The sequence below is a fragment of the Dioscorea cayenensis genome, chromosome 19 (genome assembly GCF_009730915.1).
Source record: "Dioscorea cayenensis subsp. rotundata cultivar TDr96_F1 chromosome 19, TDr96_F1_v2_PseudoChromosome.rev07_lg8_w22 25.fasta, whole genome shotgun sequence".
In the NCBI taxonomy this organism is placed as follows: domain Eukaryota; kingdom Viridiplantae; phylum Streptophyta; class Magnoliopsida; order Dioscoreales; family Dioscoreaceae; genus Dioscorea; species Dioscorea cayenensis.
This window is the reverse complement of record NC_052489.1, coordinates 24,048,202-24,059,090: the sequence shown is the minus strand read 5'-3', so window position 1 is coordinate 24,059,090 and position 10,889 is coordinate 24,048,202. Positions and strand designations below refer to the sequence as shown.

The 10,889-nt window shown below is 30.6% G+C and overlaps 1 protein-coding gene across 2 annotated transcripts; it reads right to left on the bottom strand.

Annotated features, from left to right (window-relative positions):
* Positions 1-5,784: 5,784 nt before the first annotated feature.
* LOC120249769 (probable methyltransferase PMT17) lies at positions 5,785-9,305 on the bottom strand. 2 transcript variants are annotated; one of them, XM_039258409.1, is made up of 7 exons: positions 9,043-9,305; positions 8,882-8,947; positions 8,032-8,717; positions 7,740-7,950; positions 7,253-7,550; positions 6,581-7,048; positions 5,785-6,265 (listed from the first exon to the last, which is right to left on the bottom strand). In XM_039258409.1, exons 3-7 carry the CDS (start codon positions 8,692-8,694, stop codon positions 6,040-6,042), a joined length of 1,866 nt encoding a protein of 621 aa, XP_039114343.1. In that variant the 5' UTR covers positions 8,695-8,717; positions 8,882-8,947; positions 9,043-9,305; the 3' UTR covers positions 5,785-6,039. The 2 variants fall into 2 exon arrangements, with proteins under 2 accessions (XP_039114343.1, XP_039114342.1); XM_039258408.1 differs by having other exon boundaries at positions 8,861-8,947; positions 9,043-9,304.
* Between the last annotated feature and the right edge of the window lie 1,584 nt (positions 9,306-10,889).

Genomic DNA, 10,889 nt, shown 5'->3' with positions numbered 1-10,889 from the left:
TCATAAACCAATGAGCAGCACACTGGCCTGTCTACATTTTGTTCCACTTCCAACATCACCTTTGTTGATAAATTATAGTTCTATCAAATTAATGATGTAGTTTAGATAATATATATATATATATATATATCATTGTTCTGGACTTGATTGATAAGACATAATGGTTGGACAAAAGAGGGTGGTTGAGTTTAGCAAAGTCATATATAGCTATCTCCAATAAAACCCTAGGATTTGTTTAAATAAACTCTAATTCGATTACAAGTCCCATTTGTTAACATGGCAAATTATTAAAGACCATAGAAATTGATATTTTCGGAAAAAACTTTTAGCATAATATTTTTTTTTCTCTTCATTAGACTAATTGGCCTAGTTTACTTTTTATGCTTAAAATGAGTCTTGATATTTTTAAAAGAGTTACTTAAAATTAAAGAATAAAAATTCACTACTAATGACCCTACTATTCCTCAGATGTGATATAATCATTCAAATTTTTTGGAGAAGTCTATACCAAAAGAATTTTTTTGAGTTTGATCAAATTGAATTAAGATCGCAAAATATAATAATATTATATATATATATATATATACATAAATGTTAAGGGCTTGATTGACAAGACATAATGGCTGGACAAAAGATAAAAATCTTTGAGTGCAGTTAGAATATCTTGCACTTGGAGTTACTTCATGTAAAAGCCTGGGACATGATCAGACATTGATTCCTCTTTCCCATGTGCTCTTAATTTCCTCTCATTTTTCAATTCTCACTCTTTTTCTCTTATCTTTAATTAATCTAAATTTCTCATGCAGCAACCGCGGCAACAATCAAGCGAATATTAAAGCACTTGACATCTATAGAGATAAAAAGTTCAACTTTTTTTTAATATATGGTTAAAGTATAATAATAAAACAACATGTGAGTGTCTGGAGTGACTAACTCACATTGTTTAAAAATTCTATCATGCATGTAACTAATGAATTACTTCAACAATGGCCATTAATTATCTCCTACACCAAAAACTTGGCTGCAGAAAGATAACAAGCAACCATTGATATCAATAAAAGATATATTTATTCATTACAAAACTTTGCAGATATATAGAAAACTAACCATCACTTAGTATTTAACTTAATTAAAACATGATGTGATGATGATGATGATCATCATCATCACTATCAAGTTCATCTTCCTCAACAGTTGCAGTGGCAAACATGGCCAAAAGTCAAGGGTCTATGCTCACACTGGCCTCCTTTCCCACAACCTCCATAGTGACAAACATCCTTACACGCCGCATTGCTCGCCGGATTCCCCGGCTCACATTCCTCCACGGCGATGTCGGTGCAGCACCTTATTCCTGATGAGTAATCCACCCAGTCACTCTCTGCAACAACTTCATCATCAGATACTCAAAACAAACATAAACTTTATATATTCATACCAAAATGAATGCAAAACTCTCTCTATATATATATAACAAAACTTGTTCTTATATTTACTCACTTGTTGTGAATGCCATGCAGACAAGTAATGTGATTGCTAGAACTATCACTCTTCTCTCCATTTCCAGGCTTCTCTTCCTCTCTAGTGTTTTCTTTATGTTTGTGTGTGTGTGTGTGTGTGCGTGCTTGTGTATATATATAAGTTGAAAGGCAGTGCATCACAGCCTATTAATATATACTATTGTCTAGTTTATTATGTAGATATATATATATATAAAGATACAGCTTGTACTTGGATGCAGGTGGACTAGGAAACAGGCCAGAGCATTGTATTTGTCATTTCAAAATGGTAATAATATTAATAGTAGTAACTTATTCAAAAAAAAAAATATTAATAGTAGTAATTAAGGAGGTGCTAAATTTAAGAGATATGAATAGTTATTTTATATTTATTGATGGTAAGATTGATCTCCTACCAAATTTATAAATTATGATTTATGAAATATATCTTGCAAAATCAAGATTTGATATTATTTTAAATTTATTACTCAAAATTTTCTTTTCTAATATTTTTTTTAGCAACTTTTATGATGAGATTCTTCTTTTTGTGGTTAATGATTTAGAGGTTGTAAAAAATTCTCAACCATGTATTCAAGTGGGACAACTTGAACATATAAATTATGGTTTAATGGTTCATGAATAGCAAAATTCCAAAGCTTATACTGTTTAATATTTATCACTTGATATAAACCATTTTGCATGCATATATATACTGTTGTGCTTCCATTGTGACAATGTTTTTCTTAATGAAACTGGCTTATAATACATAATTAAGATGTTTATATGTTTTAAATTTATAAATGTAAATAAATCAAGAATAAATAAATTAAAATAAAATGGTACAAAACTGAAATGAATCTCAAGCAGTTATAGGTATTGATATTTATATAGCCAATTAAATATTGTCGTTGTCGAGCAAATTAAATTGTATCTCAAATGTCAATAATTAATAAAAGTGTTTTTATGATGTATAATTATGATTTTTTGTATGTTCTTAATCAATTAAGAGCTTAGTTTGTTGTTATCGTGAAAGTTAAAGGAACTCTAATGTAATGTAATGATAGTGATAATGATAATGATAATGATAATGACATTACTGGGACATGATCATGCACCTTAAAGTTTTTATAATTTGTAAGTTTGTGTGTGTGTATATTTATATAGAAATTAATAATATGAAAAAGATAAATTTTGTGGGATATAAATGGAGATTGAAAACAACCAAAGATATGGGATGGCAGAGCATGTGGCATCTGGTTAGATATGAAGATCACTGATGTTGCCTGCCCACTATGAAACACCACCAGCAACAACAATACCAGGTGATAGCTCTCCAACAAAAGCCTCCCCTGGAAAATATATATCTCAAGATTTTTTTATTTTTTATAATTTTTGGGAAGCATGAATGCAGCATTGTTTTAATATATAAATGAATAAATAATTAATTATAAACATTAATTAAGAGGAAAAATAAACGATAGTACAAAATTATAATCAATTTATAAAGTTGAGAGGTTCGAACTTGCATTACAAATGCTGCTGAGATTTTAGATTTTAATTCTTTAATCAATATATTATTATTAATTAAAAATAAAATTAGGTATATAAAAATGATTCAAAAGATATAAAAAACAATAATGCATAGGATGTTCATGTTTTTTTCTGAAGAGGTGAGATCAAATTTCAACTCACGCGAGGTGAGAACATATGTGTGAAGTAGTAACTCATGGCTATGCACAACCCAAGTTTGACTTGCTAATTTTTTTTAAAAATAAATAAATACATTATATAAAAAAATTGAATGTTTATTGAAATTTAAATAAATTTATAAAGATGAAAAAACACTTTCTTATCCTCAACTTAAAAATCATCGATTTAATTCTGTCAAATGATGCTAGCATGGCAAAGATATATCACCATCTTGCCGCATTAGCTAACATATATATATATATATATATATATTTAAAAAATATGATATGGTAAGGCATATTGCTACCATATATTACATCTTCCAAAATTATTTAATTGTTTAATAATTTAATGATTTATATCATTTAATTTTTTTTTTAAAAATGCATAGCAAAGTGGTGGACCGTGTTATGTATAATTTTAATATATATATATATATATATTTAAATGCATGTTATATGTCATTCTTTTTAAGTTGCTGATATATCAAATACATGTATTGCCAATAACAGCTGACATTGGTGATATATTATTATTATTTTTTTTTTGAGAAAGGCGACAAGCATCAGAAATCAGGAGAAATCAGGAATGTGCACGTGTGGGGAGTAAAGCTCAACGCCAACCCATATACTCTCACCTTGCGTAGGTGCCACATTAGCAATTTAGAAAATAAAATAAAATAATGACATGAACTACAATTGAAGCCCATCATCCGCAACATGCACTTAAAAAAATAATTTAAAAAATATAATAGTGGATGATATTTCTTGGCCATTTTAAAAAATAAATATTAATTTTTTTTAAAAAAAAATGATGTGGTGCATGTGATTGCCATCTCATTTTAAAAATCTAAATGATTTTTAAATTTCTTTTGAAAAAAAAACGTCAAAATGGGGGAGCACACCATCTATATTATATTATTATTTTTAAAAATATATAAATTGGGTTTTTTTTTTCCAATATTGCTTCTTTTTTAAAAAATTATCAAAATGAGCGAATATGAAATTTATTCATCAACATAAACTACGTCATCAACTAGGTGATGAGTTGACCTTTTAAAAATATTAAAATATTAACTATTTTTTTATGCACACCCTTCTCTCTTAAAAAATAAAAAAAATGAGATTTTTTTAACTTTTAAGAAATTATATATTTTTTCAACCTTATTTATTATGAAAAAACATGTTACTATTGTTATTATTATTAAATACGAATTATTTTGCATGTTTTTAAATTTATTTGTGCTTTAAACTGTTTAAAACTATTTGTTTTTATTTTTTGAAATATATTTTGATATGTTTATTTATTATTATTATTAATATTTATTAATATTGGATACAAAATAGATTTGGTTATTGTAGATATGAAAGCTATAAATTTATTTTGTACATATTTTATTTTTAAATTTGGGTTTTAATTAAAAATAGTATGCATGGGCACGCGCGGTTTGTTTCAAGTATAGGAGGTTCACTCTATAGAAGAGATGTGTGCATACTTCCATAACAAAATTTGGCATACATTGATGGCATATTAAGTATGTTTCATATGTATTTGAATGAAATTATTGTTATTTAAACTACAAACAAGTTGTTGAACCAAAATTATAATAATAATAATAATAATAATAATAATAATAATAATAATGTTTTTTTCAAAATAATTAACATTAAAAAAAATATTACTTAAAAAGATTTAAAAATTTTCACTTTTGTGATTGTTTAAAAATAATTATGTTAATAATAATAAAAATTTTTAAAAATGGCTTCAAAAACCAAGAAGATGTAATAATAATAATAATAATAATAATAATAATAATAATAACAGCAACATTTTTTTTTTCAAAATAACTATAGTTGATATAAATAATATTTTAAAAAATAACAACTTGAAAATAAAAATGGTTTAAAAATAAAAATATCTAATTTTTGTGATTTTTTTAAAGAGAAGTGTGTGCATGAAAAATAACCAATATTTTTATATTTTTAAAAGGCCAACTCATCACCTAATTGATGACATGCCTTGATGTGATGTTTTTAAACCCATGTTTATAAATAAATTTTATATAGAGTTATTTTGATAATTAAAAAAATATATATTAAAAAAAAACCTATTAATTGACTTAACAAAGTGTTAATGTTTTAAACATGCCAATAACACGAAGGAGTTAAATGGAATGCTTTAAAATGATCATGTGATTGTAGTTGAGGATCTAATTACATTATTTTTTTTTTATTCAAAAACCAAAATGATTTTTTATTTTTTATTTTTCAACTCTTATTTTATTAAAAAAAAATATTTTTTAGTAACTACAAAATCATATGCTTAAATGACTCAAATTTCTATGAATTAGACCAATCCGGTTGATAATCAAAATAAAATTTTCAGTATTAATAAAAAGATTAAAAATGGACTTTCATCCTCTGTAAACTACACTGAAGTAACATGCTAGAAATTCCTGCATGAGAAAAGGACTTCTTAACTGCCAATTTGTCCATCATTTCAAAGACTCTTTCCATTTGGTTACAATAAAAAAAACTCTTCTTTTCAATGGACACAGCTTGGTTTTTTTTGTGAATCAGCCCACCTTAATGAAGTACAACACTGCATTCAAAGGACCACCAAACTCAATCATTGATGAAATTATCACCAAAATGTATATATATTATATAACATAAACTTGGGAAAACAACTTATCAACTTAACACAACTGATATACTGAAATCCTTTCCCTTCTTCTATTCATAGAGCTTTAATTTATCTGATAACCCAAGCAAACACATTGTGTGATTTTGAATACAATTAAGTTTACTGATGATACTCTGATAATAAATCATGTACTAATATGTTACTGCTGTCATTGCTGTTCAGCCGGCTTGCCGGTCCAGTAGTCCTTGACGGCAAAAAGGATTTTCTTGGGATTGAAAGGTCCGCTCTCATGGTCCATGATCCTACAATTCCATCTCATGCCCTGTGCGATCTTCTGAATATTCACAAGAACATCCACTGTGTCTCGGAATATCACCGTCCCTTCTGGTCTTAAGATCCTATCCATCTCCAGGAGAATGTATGTAATGTCACACCTGCATTCAATTCCATCAGTAATGTCGAATTCATGGTTGTTTGTAGATTAAGATTGCATTAAATTGACTTCTGCTTTTGCTTAAGAAGGCTCATAACTTTTCATTTCAATGAGTAGAGGTTGATTCATTTACATGTCAAGCAATTGAAATCTAATGATAATATTAGAAATGTAGCAATGTGATTTCAAGAAGTCACCAAGTCAATTGCTTTGAAACAAGTGAAAGTATGAATGTAGGTACCGCAAGTATGACATAAAGTACGGCCGAAATCTTTGAATTTGCTCCAAGAAGATGAGTGGAGGAGAGTTTTGTTACCTGTCCTGATAGATACTGAACACACCATCTGCATGGATGAGATCATAAGTTCTCGGATAGGTTGAAAAAGCTTCACACCAGTCCTGATATGTGCCGATGAATCCTCTTTCGTAGATTACACCGAGCGTATCGCTCTCTGAGTTAGCAGGGACAACATTCATCACCCACACCGGGTACTTTGTCATGGCTGCAGCAAACCCACCTAACTTGGCATTCATGTCCATCACATTCCGATATCTACCCTTAGTCAGTGGAGGAATGATGTGCTTGTAGTGCGTCACTCGTTCTTTCCAGAGCTTCTTGTCCTCTTCGAACTTTTCTGCCGTTATTCCGGCAATAGTACCTCTGCTTATTCTTGGGGGAACAGCAAATGCCCGCTCCGGCCATTTCTCTAATCGCCCGCCAGCAACTTCTTCTGCATTACTCACTTCAGGCAATGGGGTGATGCAAACCTCCAGTTTCTTGTACCTACAAAAAACTGTGTCAATAAACTCACTAATTCTATTAAAATCCCAATTGATTACACTTTTGAAATCAAAGAATAAATATTGCTTCATAAGTGCCAAGAAGTTGTTAGTCTAAAGTTCCAAACTTTGTACTCACATATGTAATTCAATGCTGCAATGAGAAAAAGAAATGTTTGACTAGAGAAGAAAAAAAGATTGTTCATACCAGGCAGCGTCGGCATTTTCATCCTTGCAAATATGTGGCGTTTTATAGATTTTTCGGTTTTCAATGCACTCCATGTGGTTGAGAGGTTTCTGCCAAATTGCAAGATCATTTTTCTCTATAACTTTCTTCCAGCAGAGGCGCTCCGCCACCTTCTCAATTGCATCTTGTTCTTGTTTCAGATCATCCTGTGTTCTGGCCCAACCTCGATAGTGTGTCTTCCAATTGATCGGAGGACCCGAGAGAATCCAATATCCTCCAGGTCTTAGAACTCTATCCACTTCAATTAGGTACTGACCATCTAAAGGAAAGAATGAAGCAGAAATTATTAGCAAGCAAATCTAGTCACATTATACAATTTCAAGATCACTAAAATCCTTGACATTCAAAGGGTCAATCCATACGCAAATCACTCAATGTCAGATTTATTAGTGACTAAAGTTTGTGAAAACTAACAATGAAAATATCACACAAGAGATTCAGAGCTCACCATTTTTAAACCAAGGAATCAAGCACCGAGAACAATGAGCCATATCAAAAGCTCTAGCAGGATATGGCATTCGTAGTGACCCTATAACACCGATCATAGCCGGAACACCGCGCTCCAATGCAAACTGCACCTGTGCCTCATGAGTATCCCTCGGTGCAAACGACATAGTCAAGATATTCCTCTTAAGAAGAAAAGCACCCCAACTTGCAACCTGAATTGCAGAACACAAACATTAGACATGCACACTGATACTAATTATTCCTCACAAACATGCAGAAGTTTGTGATTTTACCCCACAACCAGTATCAACTGCAGTTCTAATGCTCCCATCTTCCAAAGGTATCAAAGCATTAATATCATCAATATAAGCATCAGCGCCACGGGGAAACATCGTGCCACCTCCGGGGAACCGAAATCGATCACCCTCCGCTTGAATCCAATTCTGAACAGCTTTCTCAATGCTGAGTTCCTTGTGAGGGATGTTATCATACCAAGCAAAGTCCCTGCTCTGAGGCCACTTGAAGGGAGTTTTATACTTTGGTGGAGCAGGTATCAAACACCTTATGAGCTCATCCTTCTCCGGGCAATGCCTTTCTCTGTACACGAGCATCGTTCTTTCGAAACGACGGCCACGCTTCAGGTCCTGGCAAGGAGTGTACTCACTGAAATTCATAGGACAAGCAGGGAATTTCTGCAAAGAAGACGAAGTATCATTGATTTCCACTCCATGGTGAGCTTCAAAGTCCAGAGTTTTTGAGCTCAAGTTGTTTGATGAATTCCCACACTGAGCTTTGCTGTTGGATAAATTGGAAGAGCTATTGAGAATGGCTGCTCGGTTCTGCCAAGCTCCAAGAACATAGAAAAGAACACATAGCCCACTAAGTCCAAGGATCCAAGTAAGTCTCTTAGAATCCAATTGATTGATCTTCAACCCTCCTCCATGCTCTCTTCCCATGACTTCAATCACCAACACCAAAACTGAAACCAAAAAAAAAAAATCAAATCTTTGAAGAAGAAAAAAAAAATTCTTCACTTGAGAAAGCAATCAAACCACAGAGAATCACAACTTAAGCATACTTCCAAAGCAAAGTAAAGAAACATGAAGAGATAAGCAAGAAAACCTGGAAAGCAATCACTTTTACCAGAGACTCAGACTCTACTCCTCAGTACCAAAAAGCACAAAACAAAGGTAAAGCTCCAGAAGTTGCCTATTCATTGAAAAACCACCAACCATTAAAGAAAGCACAAGTCCCACTTGGATTCCTCTTTTTAAATTAAAAACAAAGAAAGAAAGAAACCTTACCTGAATACAACCACTCCTAGTCTTGTTCTCTATTCTTCTTCTTCTTCTTCTTCTTCTTCTATAGTTGTCTATGTCTCACTGGTGGCATGGTTTGAGATATGAAAATGGAGAGATTTGGTCTATGGAGAGAGAGAGGAATGAAGAGGAATAAGAGGAGGGATGCAGGGCTAGAATTTCTCTGGGTTTGACACTGAGGTTGGAACTTGGCTGAGTGTGTTTGCCATGTTCTTTGTCTTCAACTTGTGTACACAACCAGCCAAAAAGCTTTCAAATTTTTTCAAGATTTTTTTATTTTTATTTTTTATTTGTTTACAGTCTGGAACTATGAACAACACTGCACTACCACCCATGTTTTACCACCACCATCATTTCTGTCAATTATTTTATGCTCATCTCAATGTTTTTATTTTTATTTTATTTTTTTTATTTTTCTAATGTTTTGTAAATCCAGTGGCTGATTTGTTTTATGTTGAAAATGAAAATTGTTCCTTGAAATAAATTATTTTTTATATTTAGAAATTTTTTTAATGATTCTTGATATTTGGTCCATTGACTTAGTATATATATATATATAGAGTATATAATAATAACTTAGATTTTATGCTGAAGTAGTAGTGGTTTTAATTTTAGATTTTATGTTGTTAAGTGAGTTGGATTGAGTTGGATTCAATTACTTTTTTGGTTTTATGGTCATATCTTTCTTCTTAAATTTTAGTATTACCTTCATCTTTTATAAAGGGATTTTTCTCTTGGATCCCATGAAGCATTTATTTCGAATTAAAAACCCCAATAAATATATTTTTTTATTTTAAAAACTCTAGTTTATAAAAAATTTAAAAATCTAGTTATTTGTAATTATTTTTTATATAATTATTAATAAATATAGTAGAAAACTAACCATCTTTGTATTTATTAACATTAATTTTTTTGTGTGTAAAATATTTATTTTTATTAAAAAAAGGATTTGATAAGCATATTAATGTCTTGAGATATTAATTTTTCGCCAGTATTTGTTCTTGATATGTCTCGTCCATCTTACAAATAAATAAATAAATAAATATAATAAATTTATAAATGAGTTGTAAAAATTTAACTTCTATGTGTGAATTTTTGAATAAGTTATTAAATAAATGGACCAGGGTTAAATTCACTATTTTACTTAATTACTTTCTTTATTGTTATTATTATTATTATTTATTAGAAATATGGGTAATATGTTAATACATTATTATTATTATTATTATTATTATTATTATTAGTGGTAATTGCTAAAAACCCCTTGACAATTTTCTTTATGAACAATCACCTCTCCCAACTTTTAATATCCTCAAAAAACCCCTCCTTTTTCATCAACTGATTTTTCAACTTATCATGCATGGATAGAAACAAAGCCAATTAAAATTTTTATGGACGATATTACCCTTGCATGGGAAGTTCTGGACAACCACCATATAGTGTGAAATGACCATCATGCCCATTATGTAACCACTTTGGCATTTAAGAAGAAAAAACTAGATGATAAACAGGTTTTTTGGGGTAATCCTGAGAGAATTTCATTTTTATTGCCGGAACTTTTTTCCTCTCTTCGTCCTTTCATCTACTTGCAAGAGAGGACCCGCACTTCTTTCCCTTGTTCGCCAAGCGTTTGATCCCCAAGGATACTGTGTTATGGAGAAAATAGTTATTGGAAGCAAGCTTCCTTAGAACCTATGTTATCATTCCTCGAATGCAAAGAGGTAATAAGTCATTGAAAATTTGTGTTATAGTTTTACATTATATGTTTATACGTATCTGATTAAGTTTAGTAGTTTCTGTTTAATAGTTTTGGGTTTCTGTTTATGAATACA

Coding starts and splice junctions, on each gene's coding strand:
- LOC120249769 (XM_039258409.1), bottom strand. CDS start 8,694: ATGGGAAGAGAGCATGGAGGAGGGTTGAAGATCAATCAATTGGATTCT. Junction 7,551..7,739: donor GATTCCTTGGTTTAAAAATG/GTGAGCTCTGAA, acceptor TCTTTCCTTTAG/ATGGTCAGTACCTAATTGAA. Junction 7,049..7,252: donor GAAAATGCCGACGCTGCCTG/GTATGAACAATC, acceptor AGTTTTTTGTAG/GTACAAGAAACTGGAGGTTT.